Source organism: Clupea harengus, chromosome 7 (genome assembly GCF_900700415.2).
Source record: "Clupea harengus chromosome 7, Ch_v2.0.2, whole genome shotgun sequence".
NCBI lineage: Eukaryota > Metazoa > Chordata > Actinopteri > Clupeiformes > Clupeidae > Clupea > Clupea harengus.
Genome location: NC_045158.1, coordinates 10,010,278 through 10,025,883, shown reverse-complemented (window position 1 = coordinate 10,025,883; position 15,606 = coordinate 10,010,278). Strand labels below are relative to the sequence as shown.

The 15,606-nt window shown below is 41.0% G+C and overlaps 1 protein-coding gene across 2 annotated transcripts in view; it reads left to right on the top strand.

The window, feature by feature from the left end:
* Nucleotides 1-994: 994 nt before the first annotated feature.
* Nucleotides 995-15,606, top strand: part of zmat4a (zinc finger, matrin-type 4a) — a 90,705-nt gene continuing 76,093 nt past the window's right edge. Inside the window, exons 1-2 of one of the 2 annotated variants that reach the window (XM_031570442.2) lie at nt 996-1,579; nt 15,383-15,448. In XM_031570442.2, coding sequence (XP_031426302.1) covers nt 1,493-1,579; nt 15,383-15,448 — 153 coding nt within the window. In that variant the 5' untranslated portion in view covers nt 996-1,492. Of the gene's footprint in view, nt 1,580-15,382; nt 15,449-15,606 lie in introns of both variants that reach the window. The other variant, XM_012815807.3, reaches the window with a different exon arrangement.

Below are 15,606 nucleotides of genomic sequence, written 5' to 3'. Positions count from 1 at the left end.
CCAAATGCTGTCAAGCTCGCAGTCGCATGGAACAAGATGGGATCTTCAGGGTGATGACAGACAACAAAGTGGCACATTTTCCATTTCTTTCATCCATCACTACTTTTGTCAGATGAACCTGTGCTGGTATTTCCAATCTGGTTAGATTTTAGTTTGGCTGGTTCAGTAAATGTTGCAAAATAAAGTATTTCAAGGCTAATTACTGCTGCACCAAATGTAAGAAACTCATGAGGTGGCAATGTACATTCTTAGTGATTTGGTCTTTCAGTAGCTCCTAAAGATAGGCTATAGTACCACTATGACATTATGTATTCAAAATAACACAACATATGTAAGTTAATTATTGCGCTCGCGTAATATATACTGTCCTAACTGCTGAATGAACTGGCTTCATTTAAGTTAAGTAATGACTATAACTGAGATAAATTAAAAAAGGTAAAAAATAAATCTGTAGTATCATTTTAGAAAATGCCAGTGAGCTCAGGACAAAACCTTTCCAGAATGCTTCAAGGTGCATCAGTCACAGTGACATCCTTATGCAACACCCTTTCTACCTTGAGTCTGGCTTCACCCCTTAGATTCAAATCAGTGCTGACTTTAAGGTCACAGTGCTTTCTCTCTGCTGAAATGGATCACTGTAGATTAAAAGACTTGATGCAGCACAGCAAAAGCATTATCTTATCTTTTACAATGACTAACTGAAATCCTTTTAGACTGCTTTTTTCATCAAGGGGGTCTTATTACAAACACATCTCATTTAATTAGATTAGAACATTTAAATATGTTATGGCTGACTGAAAGTAAATTCTATGGAGAAAAAAAAGCACAAACGCTGAGAAGGCTGCTGAAATAAGCCAGTGTACGGAAATACAAGGCCATTCCTCCTTACCTGTGCTCCCTCTTAGAAACACAATAACGAAAATAAACCCACATGTAATGTAAGTTATAAATAATAAATCCTGATATTGCTGCTCAACGTATAGACGTCATTTCTGTGAGAGAAGTTTATGCACTAGCCTTCTTACCTGACCATCCGGTGTATTTTACACGGAGTTACCTGCTAGCACATTGTTTAAACAGTCTAGCCACCGAGCATTTCATCGTTTTTGAATTGCCACATTTGATACTGCCAAAGTAGAGTCTCTCTGGATTATTACTGTCTCGGAGACCAAAATTTGCAAGTGGTCGTCTACCTTTTTACTACTTGTTTCGTGAGTACATTTCTTAGCCCCCTGTGGACACGACAGAGAACAATATCAGATAAGAGCAATAGCAATGCATACTGTGAACTGTGTCGTTAACACTTTCATGTACTGGTGGTAGCCTGGCTTGTTGAAGAAAGAGTGAAGAAGCTCCGCAAAACTACTACTGTCTGCTGGCCAATGAGGCAACAGCGGGGCGGAGAGCCGTCTGCAATTGTACTACAGGACTGCAGGCAGCTGCATGAAGCTAGCATCTTCAATTCTCCATAAGCGTCTCGCTCATCTGGTCAATGGATTACACAGTTTCCCTTCAAGTTCAACATCAGCTGACAGTGTTTCCAACGCACTTGTACCAGGGTTACAGTTTGGAGTTACAGGTACACCGTTTTTAATTATGTATGTGCTATTTGTTGTGATCGGTTAAACTGTGTTTATACTGTGCAGTATATCTGAGTAGCCTAACTCTCAAACAGGCAAACTGCAGTCGTATTTACCTGAGGTTCAGGCACAGCTGTCCCTGAGCCGAGCTTTACTTTGTAATGCTTGTGTCTTTGCTCGTGTCAGCATCCTTGAAACTGTGGATGCGCCGGTGCTGAGAGTGCGCGCTGTGAAAAGCTACCAGGCAGCGTGCCCCATCCTCTCGTCAACAGGATTCAGTGACGGGGGTATTCTTACGACCTGAAATATAGGACAGCACGCTAATATTTGCACGAGTCTATGTAGCGTGTCTGACACAATTCGTCGTTTTATTGTTGTCTATTAGCCCGTCTTTCTTTTTATAATCAAAAATAACATTAATATTTCGAGAATTCTTGTGTTCTTCCGACAGAGCTCTTTATCTGTACTTTGAGTGGCCGGGTCTAGTTGGCGGGCACATATGCTCAGTTGGTGCATAATTTAGCTTTAACCTTATCACATAATAAATGTATTCCAACTCACCTGCTGATTGTGTGTGAGTTACTGTCTAATTATAGGGCGACTGAACGCTGAGGACAACGAGCGCCGTGTAGCTTCTGGAGTATTTACCAACACGTTGTTTTTACCTACAGTATAAAAAGTTGGTATTCTGACATGCTGAAGGCAGACTTGTACGTTGTTCCTTGTACGTTGTTCCTGGTGCGTTTGGAGTGCTTCCTTTACATAGTTGTGACCTCAACATGCATTTCATATAAACAAACAACAACAAATTCATCTCTGTTATTTCGCGATGGTGCATTAGTTATGGATCATGTATTTGGAACATCCTCTACTTCAGGTTTTTTTTTTTTTGTAGTCTTTTTGTGTGAAGTTACTCACTGTTAGTTCTTATATGTGCTCGTGTTAAGGGACTTCTAAATACTGTATACAGGATTAGGGCAAGATCAGTTCTGCTAACAACCACCTCATTTTTGTTATAGGTGTATATGTTTGGAAAGGATAACTTTCTTCTTTGCAGTAGTCACCCATTTAGAAATGTCTATTTATATCAGCGAACAATGAGGCGTCCAATTACAAATCAAGAGGTATTTGTGTATTTGAGATGGCCTTTGAAGTCTTTTTTTTCAGGTGGTGGTAAGATTATCTCAGAGCCCTTGCTATAATAGCATTAATATTCTCTTTGCTGTGATCACATGCCCCGGAGTGCAACATGAGACAAAAACAAATGTCTATTTTGAGATAGGAAGCATCTTGCTTTCTTCTATTTTCCCAGCCCAGACTACAAGGAGACAGCTTTGAAAGAGACCTTGTGATAAGGTCTCAAAGCAGAAAATCTGTTTCGGGCTCTGAAAGTGCATCAAGACGGAGGTGTTTACAGTATGTTCTAAATCTGTTTATGTACATAAGCACACACTCTCACTTCTCTCTCTTCCTCCCTTCCCATTTCCCTCAACCTTTCTGGTGCTGTAGATGGGCAGTAACAAGGATCCTTACAGCTGTAGATAAAAAAAAGGCCTCAGTGCAAAAGGATTGGAATGAATTATATAAATTATTGATGCTTTGTTGACAGTGTGCCCCCCCCTTCGCCTCCCTGCACACTGTGGAGAGGCAGCACTTTTGGGTTTTCCGTAACGGCATGTAAAAATTAGCATGCACACTCTCAGTCACTCCGACATGCTCCTCACAGTCTCGGAGAAAGAGAGGAATTTGAGAGATTACAAGATCAGTTCTCCTATCATGCATTATAGATGCATCAAAGTCAAGCTCTCGCAGCTCGCAGACCGCTTCTTGTGGAGAAACAGCAAATTAGCTTCCCCCCTGCATAAATGTAATTAGACTTTATTTGCCCCATTAACTGTAAGGATTCTGGCTGATTGACACTAGTGTGTGTCCCCCCCCAATACAAACATCAGGAGGTTGGACTAACTTGCTCCCAGAAGGAGGGCTTATGATGGCACAATCCACAAGGTGTCTCTGCCAGAGCCCTGTTTTCTCCTTGATATTTTTTCTCATTATTTAAACCAATTTCTGTCTTTTTTAACTCTGTCGCCTGTGCCAGAGGGGGTTGCAGTCTCCTGAGAACTGTGCTTACGTGTGCAATTTTCTGAAAATACTAAATTCTACTTACAATGTGTATTTGTCGTTGCTCACTAACAATGTGTGTGTGGTATCTCAAACATTCCCCTGAGTGCTTTTGTGGAAAGGTATTTTGGCCTGGAAAAGAGCCCTTTTCCAATACACCATGCTAGAATGGCAACCAAATTGCAGTCATATTGAGCACATTCGTAGTAGTCCAACATGCAGTTAACAACAGTATGATCATGTGAAGTATGATAATATTTCTGTAGGTTTCTGGTACTGTGGTGTTGTTTTGATGGTGAATGGTGTAAAAGGGTTCAAATAGGTGGAATCACTTTTTAGTGAGTATGAATGACAGACACTACCTTTGTGCCTCAATAACAGGTATTGAACTGCTTGAACATTCAACCCCATTACTTCCAATTGCCACATGCTACGTCCTTAAAGGAAATGCTGCTTCTAATCTAATGGCTTTGACATACATTTGATATCTGTAGTAAGCAAAAGTTTACCAGACATCAGTGTCAGGTCATGAACGGGAAAAGATGTGGGCCTGGAAGTTTGTGGAACACAATTTTATCAAAGTGTTGTTGGATAACATTGCCGTGAATGTTAGTGGCAAGTTATCCAATGATAAGGATACAAAAGCTGGAACACCCAGAGATGATAACTTCTGGGAAAATACCTGTGTTTAATAGAGACACAAGCTAGCTAATGGTGCGACTATAAGCTTTCACTTTCATGCTTCCTCAGCAGCATCACTCCCAGGAGACACCAGGCTCTCACGACTGCCCTCATTTGGACCATGTTCTAAGCAATTTTCTCATTTCAGTTTCAAATGAAACCAGTATGTTGACCCTCTAATTCAAGGTAATTTTTCTGATTTTTTTAATACTTTTTCTTGACTCCACATGAGGGTTAGTCTTAGCCTGACGATGCCATACTCATAATTCTAGTCAGAATATGAGTCTGATACCGCTCCAATGGGCTGTGATTATGGGGCGTGTTTTAACCGAACCAGGAGAAAAAATTCCTCTTCGCTCAATTGGTTACCTACAACCAATCAGAACAACATAGTATGTGACCAGGGCCAGCTGATAAATTAAACTTTTACCGGATCCCGTAGGAAGAAAGGCAAAAACATCTTTTCGATTGACAAATGCCTTGATCGCGTTTCTCTGTTCCTCTTTCAAAATGAATGCACTGTCAATGTCCAAATGGACTCGAATCTATACATTTCAGCTCTCCAGCGGCAGCCATGTTTGTTGAAAACGAATTCAACCCGTGTGTTGGTGACGCGGTTGATTACGTTACTGTTGATCATCTGTTCATCATCGTATAAAGCCCGCCTTGACAATTTGATTGGTCAGACCATTTCTGTTCGCAGATAATTTCTCCCTAATGGAGCGACACCAGACCGAAATTCCCAACTTCAAATGTTGTGGGCGGGGCTAAGTTAGGTCTGGTATCCAGGCTAGGTTAGTCTACATTTATAACCAGATCTCCATATCCCGAAAAGTGTCATAGTTCTGTGATTTATTGAAAATAGTTGTCAAAATATTGCTCAGTGTTATTTCCTGAGGATTGCAGCACTGCAATTCTTTTGGGATCCTGGGGTCCTGTTTGGTATGCCGGAATAAAAAATAAAAAATAAATGTTTGAACCTTAGCTCTCGATCCGGCCATCTTCCTGGTCACATGGTGGATGATTGTGAATCTCTACATCTGCTACAGCTTGGAAGAGGATCTCCCTCTTCCCAACCTTCAGTGCCTGTTCACTTTTACTGAGTCCCACGATTAGGCCCTGAGGACAATCCTCCCACCAACCGCTTTGACATAATCCTTGTGACAGCTCAGGTCTCAGTGACTAATGTAAAATTACTTTGAAGCAAAGGATTCTCAAATGCCCAAATATTTATACTCAGGGATACATCTCCTGTAGGGAGCTGGAACAAACTGGTTCTTGGACTTGGTGTATTTTAGGTCCTTCAAACCACACCAAATTAGCCCATTTAGCCTTTAATATAAAATACATCATTTTTATTCCACCTGATTATTTAAAGAAAGCTTTAAATGGCAAATCCCTATAATCCATCCCTGCTTTATTGCGGCGGATGAAAATGAACTCATAAATGGATGCTCATTTTTGGTGGGTCATACTTGTTCCCTTTTTCCATTGATAATTCCACACGTTTTACCATACCCACGTATAGGACAACGTGTTAATAATAATATGAATCGTGTAGCTGAGGGATTCTGTCTATAGCACTGGCTTACATAGTTTTCCTTCCCTCTCCTTTCAAACTAATGATAAATCAAAAAGTAGAGCATGTACTGTGCTACTTTTAAAAATCAGCCATATTATTAGGTTTCATTGACTCTGCCGCGCCATCATTTCACTCTCATTTTTGATGTCATTGGCTTAGAACACTAAACATTATGATCATTAATTATGAAAGTCAGGGACCTGTTCTATTGAAACAATCTGAGAGTTTTTACCCCTTTATAGATTATTTTGATCTCAGAATGGCCAATTAATATCCTGCAGAATCCCTTCTATGCTCTTTATAGATCAGGATAAGCGTCCGATTAATGCACTACAGCCTCAACTGGGCAGTGTTCCAGGTTCTACTTTAGACCTTGAGAATTACAGACACCTTGCAACAAAAAGCTGTGGTTACAGCTGAGCTCTGAGACTGTGGTTTGAGTCACTCTGTCTTTACTCGTGAGGGTTGTGTGTACTTCTGTTGTGACATGATCTGATAGACTCTTCAGCTATCTGTAAAGAGAGAAGACTTGATTTCTCTCTCCACTAAGAATGTTTGTTGTGATAGAAAAAGGCTTGTAGCTGAAGTGAACAGTAGAGAACACTATATTATTTAATCACATCACAGTAATAAGTTGACTGGTTGATATTGAAAGTATATATGGTATATTATTTGGTTGTTTTTTTGTAGGGGTTCTTTGACTGCGAGGTCATAGCAATTTTCAGCCAGACTGTTTACTGTATACTGTGTACTCTTTCATCCTTGAAGAAAAACTCTTTCCAAGGCCCTATGAAGGAAGAACATATGAGGAACCTATCTTTTGTGTCTAAGTGTAGTGTTCTCTTTCAGACTATAACAAAAAATATAGCCCTAAAAAAGGTAATTCATAAAAGATTCTCTCTCTCTCTCTCTCTCTCTCTCTCTCTCTCTCTCTCTCTCACACACACACACATACACACACACACACACACTTTCTTTCTCTTTCTCTCTCTCTTTCTCTCTTATGATTGCTTGCAAGAGTCTCCCTCTGTAATGAACCCAAACCCTACGGCCAGATACTCTATTTTTAAGGTAACATTGTGTCGGCTGTGGAGGAGGGAGAATGGGCTGTGGGCTGTTTTGTGAAAAGGTCTGACTTTGAGGGTGGATCCACGGTCACTCTCTAGCCACTACTGCTGGGGTTGGTGGCATCCAACATCAATATTTATCCAGTGCTAATTTTAAGTCAGAAGTCAGGTTGTTTCCCAGTGGCATGCTTCATTAAATAGGAAGTCTGGCAGGCATTCACTATACAAGATTATTTCTTAATGTGCATCCCTTGGTACTGCTTAAAGGTTATGTATGTCCAGTGATCACAGTTGCCCTGCACTTGTGATAGAAGTGCTAGTGTCTATTTTATCACTGTATTACAGAGAGAATTTTCTTTGTTTTTAAACATTTATTTAAAGCCTAGTGCAAATGCACGTAGTGAACCCTATTGCCGTGGAAAGCAAACAACACGCAAAGTCCTACTGTACACTTACATATTGGTAGCTTCAGGACTTGAATACTGCACACATTATGTCATGCAGGAGTTGGAAGGCTAGCATAACTAAATGTGACTTGCATGTAGCCCAGGCAGCACAAGGTTGAAAATGAAGTGTGTGTAAATGAAGTAATGGTAACCACGAGAACCACATCTGTTCTCAACGTAGTGTCTTAACTGCAGCACAGTGTGCATGAATGCACTCGCTCTTACGTAAATGAAAGTTGTAAATGGATTTAGGATGCATCCCCGTGATCCTGCAAGATGTACCAACTGCATTAGGCCTTGTACATGTCCTGATGAAAATTGGACCTAATAAATCTCCATGCAAAAGTAATGGGATGCATGAGAAAAGTTCTTAACTTGTTTAATTTATGAAATGTAAGTAAGTGGTAGAGTTCATTATTCTGCTGTATTTGTTGCATATTCACATGTGCTTGGCAGTCAATTAGGGAGCTAAGTTAGAGCTGGTGCTGACCTTCAGTGATCTTGTAAGATGAATTTGTTTCGCATGAAGGAATTGTACCCACGTAATTGTGAGCAAATCAATCTTAATCATTATGTTTGCCATTTTAATGAGGTTCTTGGGATTTTGTACATTCTTAAGAGCTCGTGTTGAAATACATTGCTGTAAATGCTCAAGATGTGAACGAACATGCAGTCGTAGATGATAGCTTTTGAAAGCCTGCCCTCGCTCTTCAGTTGGGCTTCATTTCGTCATTCTCCTCTTTTTACTCAACCGCTGCTTGCGACAGACACCTTCTCTCTTCAAACCCTCTGTGGATGTCAACCAGAAGCTTGACAGGTTCAGAGGCACTGAGCCGAATGCCTTTAATCCTCCCCTTTCAACACCAAAAAAACAAGAGCGTTATGAATGGCCCGCCACTCGACACCTCTGCGGCGAAAGACATCTTCGACACAATCTGAGGATCTGTGGATATGGGCCCCCGGCATCCAAAATGCATGAGCCTAGTATGCAGTGGGCCAGGGCCTATTGTGTGAAAGACCTCAACCGACGCGCACAGATAGCCATTTTCGCAAAGTGAGAGGGTGGCCACTATGGCACAATTGCTCTCAGCTAACCCCATATCGTTGCTAAATTATCTCAGCAGGATTTAAACGAGTGGTTGTCACTTGCAGAGTCTATTCACTGATAAATTATTTCTGAGAAGCTCCTGACGATTTTTTTGAGGCCTCATCAACTCTGTTGGTGCAGAAAGCGAGGGAGTGATGAATGAATAGATAAAAGAATGAACACACCAGAGATATATCACTCCATGCAGACTACCAGGACATAAGGCTTTAAAAGGAACTGTTTTTGTTTTTGCGTTGTAGGGCTGTGCATGTCGAAATGTTATTCTTAATGTTGAGAGAGTCTCATCTGGGACACTTGGATAGCTTTGTGATTTAGATAAGTGCTTTGAATAAGAGAAGAAAAAAAACAAGTTATTTTCTACCAGATTTGTCAGCATTAAAGTGAGCTTTGGTACCACAGCTTCTGAGAGTTAAAAATGTGCCATTGTGCATTGCCCTGGTCTTTATTTATTTTTCATTGCTATGATTTTGTTGTTGTTGTCAGTGGTCTCTTGCATTCGTGTCTTAAGTTTCCGTGTCCTAACTTTTTGTCACACCAAGGGGATTGAGCCTGCATCTTTATTTTATCAGGACGTGCATACTTTGCCAAAAGTGTTTTGTTCACCTAACAGCTTAGCTAGCTTTGTGATGGTACCTTGAGTCTGTAAGGCAGCTAAATAGTATCTTTGGGCAAGAGCAGAGATCTTTCACTCTTTCCTCTATTTTCAGGCCATGACGCAGCAGTGCTTTTCGTCAGAGACCTGAGTGCTCTTTCAGTTTTAATGTGTGCTCTGCGTCATTTATTTTCTATGAAACTGGCACAGTACTTATGGCTCATGAGGCGATTCAGGTGATTTCACATCATTTTTGTAATTTGTAGTATCTTAGTAATAAGAGTATCTTTGTTCATGTAGCCTACCTTGTCATTCCATACATTATTACACATAGTATTGTCTTTCATTAGTCTGGAGCAGGCATTTCATTGAAGTAGCATCACCGCTGCAAGGAAAACCATAATGGCACAGAATCCTTTTCATTTCCTTTCTTAGAAATCCTATTCCCTGGGACCCTTCACTCCAATGTATAGCTTATACCTCTCAGATCTTCCGCTATATACTGTATGTTTTACCACAGGGATGTACAGTATGCATTTATTTCTTCCTACCAGTGTCGTCCTTTGTGTCACCACACACACCAGGCTGCCTTGTGGCATTATTAAAGCAGATTTTTACTCCCCCCCCCCCCACACACAAAGTTAGTTCTTCAGCAGGAGAGTTGTTGCAGCACGTTAACACCCACTGTCTATGGTAATTCCACTGATTAGGATACATAGCAGGCGTGCCTCTTGCTCCTCGCCTCGCCTCTCATCCCAGTTTCTCTGCGTGCTCTGATGTGCTGCCATGGAATGGTAATGAGCTCAACTGGGACATGGGACAGCGAGAGATGCGTGCACACGCCGACGATTGAGGGTGGGTTCTGGAGCAACGCAAGAAGTTTCCTCCACAAGGTCTCTCTCTCTCCCTGACAAAGTCTCACGCAGCTCCGTCTTCTGTGCCGCGTTTAATTAAGGCTTGTTTATGGAATTCCATTTAATTTTGTATGGTTCAACAGAATGCCATGAATATTAAAAATCTCAACTCAATTCCTCAGGAGTGGGGCGTTGCTAGCAGTGCCGTAACCAGACTTGGTGGGGTTAGGGTTAAGAATTTTCTATAAACTATATATAAACCCATTTTTGCCGTTTGCAAGAAAGTAGGCTATTTTATGTGAGATTAAGATCCTTTGTGTGTGTGTTGTGTGTATGCTACATGTGTCATGCAGTTTCTTCAGTCCTTGGCTTGCCTTTGAAACAGATCTATATTGTACTAACTATAGATCTATTGTTTGACATTGTTTATGCAGCAGTACTTAATAGTTTTCATTTTAAGTATTTTTACATGAATAATAAGTAATAAGGGCATTATCTATTGGCAAAATACAGTCTTAGATACAAAAATATACAATTACAGTAATATTACAGTCATAATTAATAAGGTCAGCCTATGTATTTGTTTGCAAACTAGGCTAAATAAATGTCTGGTTAGAGACCAACACTATTGCAGGCTAACGTTATACAAATACAAAATAAAATAGGGCTTACTTACATTTGTAAATTTGGTTTAAAATGGTTCATTGGTTCACTGGTTCACTGTATATTTGTTCTTGATACCTTGCAGGTTCCTTTTTGGTAACACTTTCCTTAAATCCAGTATACATAAAGCATTATAAAGACATTCATAAAAGGTTATAAAGTATTCATAAGGCTTCGTAATGATTTTCATAAGTCTATATAACTATTTATTAGGGCTGTCAGCGTTAACGCGTTAATCTATGCGATTAATGCGGCCGCGATTAACGCGATAAAATATTTTAACGCAACTTAAAAAATAAATAAAAAAAAAACTAATTTTTTTTTTTTTTTTTAATGCCTTTTTTTGGATAGTTATGAAGTTATGACAGGAAGCGACGCGGAGAAGAGGTGGGGAGAGGATTGGGAAATTACATCAGGCCAGACTTGAACCTGTGTCCCCTCGGGCAATGTAAGTAGGGGGCTTGGCCTACCAATAGCCCCCCTTGTTCAAAGTGGGGAATGACAGAAAAAGTTTGACAACCACTGCGGTAGTTGAAGATGGAGAGAGCTGAGGGATTGTTGGGCGGAAAGTTTTTGTTTAATAGGCAAAATTACGGAACAATCGACAAAACTAAAGTTGTATGTAGCATTTGTCAAATTGAATTTAGCCATCACAGAAGCAGCTCGTCTTTAAGTTATCACCTTAATGCAAAGCACCCGACAGAAAGCAGTCCCAGGTTATATGGTCGCCAACCCACACTCTACGACTTCTCTAGTAAAATAACTAGACCAGTCCGTGAAAAGGTTACCAACGCTTTAGCAAGTTTGGGTTGCCGGTGATTGTCGGACCATCAACATAGTTAAGGACGTTGGGCTGACTGAGGTGATTCGAATTGCTTCAGGAGACAACTCTTACGATTTACCGTTGAGGGGCACCATTGTGTCTTGCATGGTGCCCCTCAACGTGCCCATTCCTTTTATGACGGCGAGAGAGCACGAAAAATTCAGTTCCTCGAGCAAGCTGCCACCGTCACCCTTACTGGTGACCACTGGACATCAGTCAGCAATGACAATTACCTGGGTGTCACAGCTCATTTGATTGACAATGTATGGAAATTGAGATATTTTTCATTGGAAGTAAAAAAAAAAAACAGACAAACAAATTTTTAATCGCGATTAATCTAGATTAATGAATTTCAAAATGTGAGATTAATTAGTTAATTTTTTTTAATCTATTGACAGCCCTACTATTTATTCATAGAAATGACTGCACTCATGAAGCGTTATGATGTTATATTATAAGCCCTTACCGCTTGAAGTATTAGAATGCATAATAAAGCTGGCACTGATTACATCTTTGCCGTAGGTCAAATGCTGTTGACTCTCCAAATGCTCTTTATGGAGCCATATGTGACTCTGTGATGCCGCGTTTCCTAGGCGCGTCCTAATGGCGGACCTAAGGAACTTTGCTCTACAGTCCTTATTGTACATCCCAACATAACTCTTTGAACTGGTTTATCTTGGCTGGTGTGTGTGGAAGCATAGGGGTGCGCTTCCCGAAGGGGAGGGCAGTGTGACGGAGGGCCATCACTGTACATGAGTATGTGCTCTGACTGCAATATGAAGTATTGGGAGGGAGGGTCTGTACACCTGCACCCTAGCTCAGCTCTCACATGCAGACACTCAATAACAAGCACAAGTTATAGCATACAGACATGCAGATGAGAAATGTTCATCTTTTCGGATGACACATTTTCATTAAGTTGAATTTAGCTTCAATTATCATTTTGGATTCTGAAAAAAATGTACAGTCCGGACCATGGTGACCTTGCTATGCCTCTTTGTGGAGACTTTTGTATGTTTTTTGTTGTTGTTGTTGTTCTTCTTCCTTTTGTTTTAATGTGATGTTTCCATCAAGGTTTCCTTGCGAGTTCATTGGGGAATTCAATTAAAGTAATTTTTTGTGAAACAAACAGGGTTAGTGGAAAACGTTAAAAGCTACACCGCCCTAAACTGCTCTACGGTCCTTGGGTTTGATCATGAATTATACAGCGGTGTGGTCCTCGTGGAAAAAACAATGTTAATTGGAAGTAGAAAAACGTAGAGCAGTTTGAGAAAATTAGGATGACACGGCTTCCCTCAGCTGTGATACACCATTAATTATGCAAGCTATGAAGGGCCGTCATATTCACGGGAGGCTTTTTCCTCTGTGTCAGCGGAGACGTCATCTCTCATTGTGTCCTTAACAAGTTTTGGAAAGGAGAAAAAAACATGATGCAACAACAGCGCAGTCAGCAGAGCTAGTCCAGCAGGCCTGTCACTACTGTCAGTGTTAGCTGAATAATTTTTTTTACTCTATGAACTGTACTCTCGTGTGTATTTTTCCGCTTGCGTACCCATCTGTACCTGGACGACGTAGCGCCGGGGCGCTGACACACCTGGTCCAGTGGTTGATGAGCGCGTTAGACTGCAGTGTCAGGCGTTTTTTTTTTCTCTTGAGCAAAGGGAGAGGGGGCACCTTGACAGCGGCCCAGGGTGACTCAGGCACATGGCCGTGTGTGCTGCGGTCCAGCTTCACAGCTCAACACCTTCCCTGACGAATTACAACAGACCTTTTATGGGCTGAACATCTGTCAGGGCTGCCCACCCCACTGGCCTTTCTGTAGTCTCAGCAACAACCCCCCCCCCCAATTCTCCTCTCTCTCTCTCTCTCACTCTCACTCACTGTCGCTATCCATCTCTCTTCCATTATGTCTTTGTCTGTCTCTCACTCTCACTCACTGTCTCTCATTCTCATTCTCATTCTCTCTCTCTTTCTCATTCTCTCTCTCTCTCACAGTCTCACCCATTCTATGCCCCACCCCACCCTCTCTCTCAACCAGACACTCACACCACTGGCTGTCACGTTCAGAGTGACTTTCTGCTCCCTCAGCTCTGGCCAAAGCAAGACACCAGACCCAGACTGAGACAGACTCCATTAAAGTATATGGCACTGAAAGTAAAAGTCTACTCCAGCGCTGGTTTATATTGCATTTAATACACCACCAGTGCTGACCTGACTTGTCCTCTTGAGTTCTTTATAATTGGAAAGGAGACTTATTTATCGAATTATGTTTCCGTGGAACAGATACAGACATAGTATCTATTTTTTTATGTTGATTTACTGGACCTTGACAGTTATTTACAGAGTTTTGACTGTGCTAAAAGAAGTCAGTATGCTAATATTCACCTCTGGTAGATAGATTCTTTTAAAAAGTTGCTTTGGAGTATGAAAACTGTAGATATAAATGTATGGTAAAACTGTAATGAGTCAACAAATCTCTGACAGGGTAATCCAGGAAGGCTACATGGCCATGCCTCCAAACAGGAGCTGGGTAAATAATTAATCTGGCCGATACGTGCAGCTTTGCGCAGACGATGACAGTGATTCGGGGGCCGGGGCACCAGTGAGTGTTAATCTGAAAAGAACTCTTAAAAGCGCTAATTTATGCTGCTGCTCGTCCCACTGTAACTCAGGCGCTGTCTTTGCCAGGGCTGGAGTGAGCTGCCTGTGGCCGATTATGGCAGAGGACTCGCCAAGAGGCTCTGGGTTATTTATTTCCCCCCTCCCTCCCTCCCTTTCTCCCTCATCCTCCTCCTCCTCCCTTGCTTCTGCGGCAGTCAGGCAGGCTCTGTGTGATCTGACAGATTTTATTCTCATCTCCTCTGCATTGTTCCTCCCCATTGGACTCCTTAATGCCAGTGTGCCGCTGACTGATGCAACAGCTAAGACTTGTTGTTCCTTTGTGAAACGGCGGGTAATCAAGGTCATCCCCCGGTTTTCAAGAACAGTGCCTGAAAATACCAGCTCTGGCATTTTGATGAACTCCTTTCCTTGGAATTAGCAGTAGAATTGCGGCCAAATTGTTTTAAAAAGTGGGGATTATTTGATTAGAGATATATTGCATTTGTTCCACTTTATAAATTAAATCACAGTATAATTATAGTTTAATTGACTGTGATTATCCCAGGTGTTATAGTCTTATACAACATTAACATTGACATAAATGATTGATTACACTGAGGGAAAAGATCCATGTCAATGTAATTTCTTAAATTATGTTGCAGCCCAGTCCAAACTGCACAACATTAAAACTCATTGGTTGATGGATGTGGCATTGAGAAGAAAACACAAATGCACTTATAATACTTCATTAACCGAAGTTTGAAATGCTGAGCCAGGCTCCCCCCCCCAAGTTAGACTTGTATATCTCCATTAAGATAATCTCTGAGGTCCCTCCCTGATGTATCAAACTCAGGGTCTGTATTGAAATCAGATCTGTCTGTCAGTAAAATCCTAAAGAACTAAATGTGTTTTATTTTTTCCTCACCTGTTTGTAAAGTGTTTTGCTCATCTATTTGTACCTGCTGGCAAAAAAACGAAACAAATAATGTATTCAAACTGCATATTACCCTTCTCGACATACTATGGGTAAAAACACAACGTCAAAAAGATAAACTGTACTGGGAAATGTTGCTAGATCTTTGTGGTGCAGCCTTATTTATAAGAAAAAGGATAAGAAAAAAGATTTTAATGATAACGCCTGATGAGAAAAAGACTTATTGTATTTTGTAGTCTTTCTTCTAACTGTGTGGTGACATCATTTGCAGTGGTATGTTAATGCTGGAGATTGCCCTCTGAGCTTTGATCTTTCCAATTGATCCCATAGGATGTCAATGAGGAGGCGGCTGGGATGGAGAATCTCTCAGAGGATGGGTTAACTAAAGCCTTATGTGTGGGTATAAGCTGAGCTGTCAAGTCTATGTTAATTGCAGCACCACATCTTGAAAGCTTTTTCACCTTCTTCTTTTGTTTCACCTAGTAGACCATGCAATCATCAGAGGCATGCATTCGTTTATTTCAGTATTAAAGGGAAAATTAAATACATTTTCC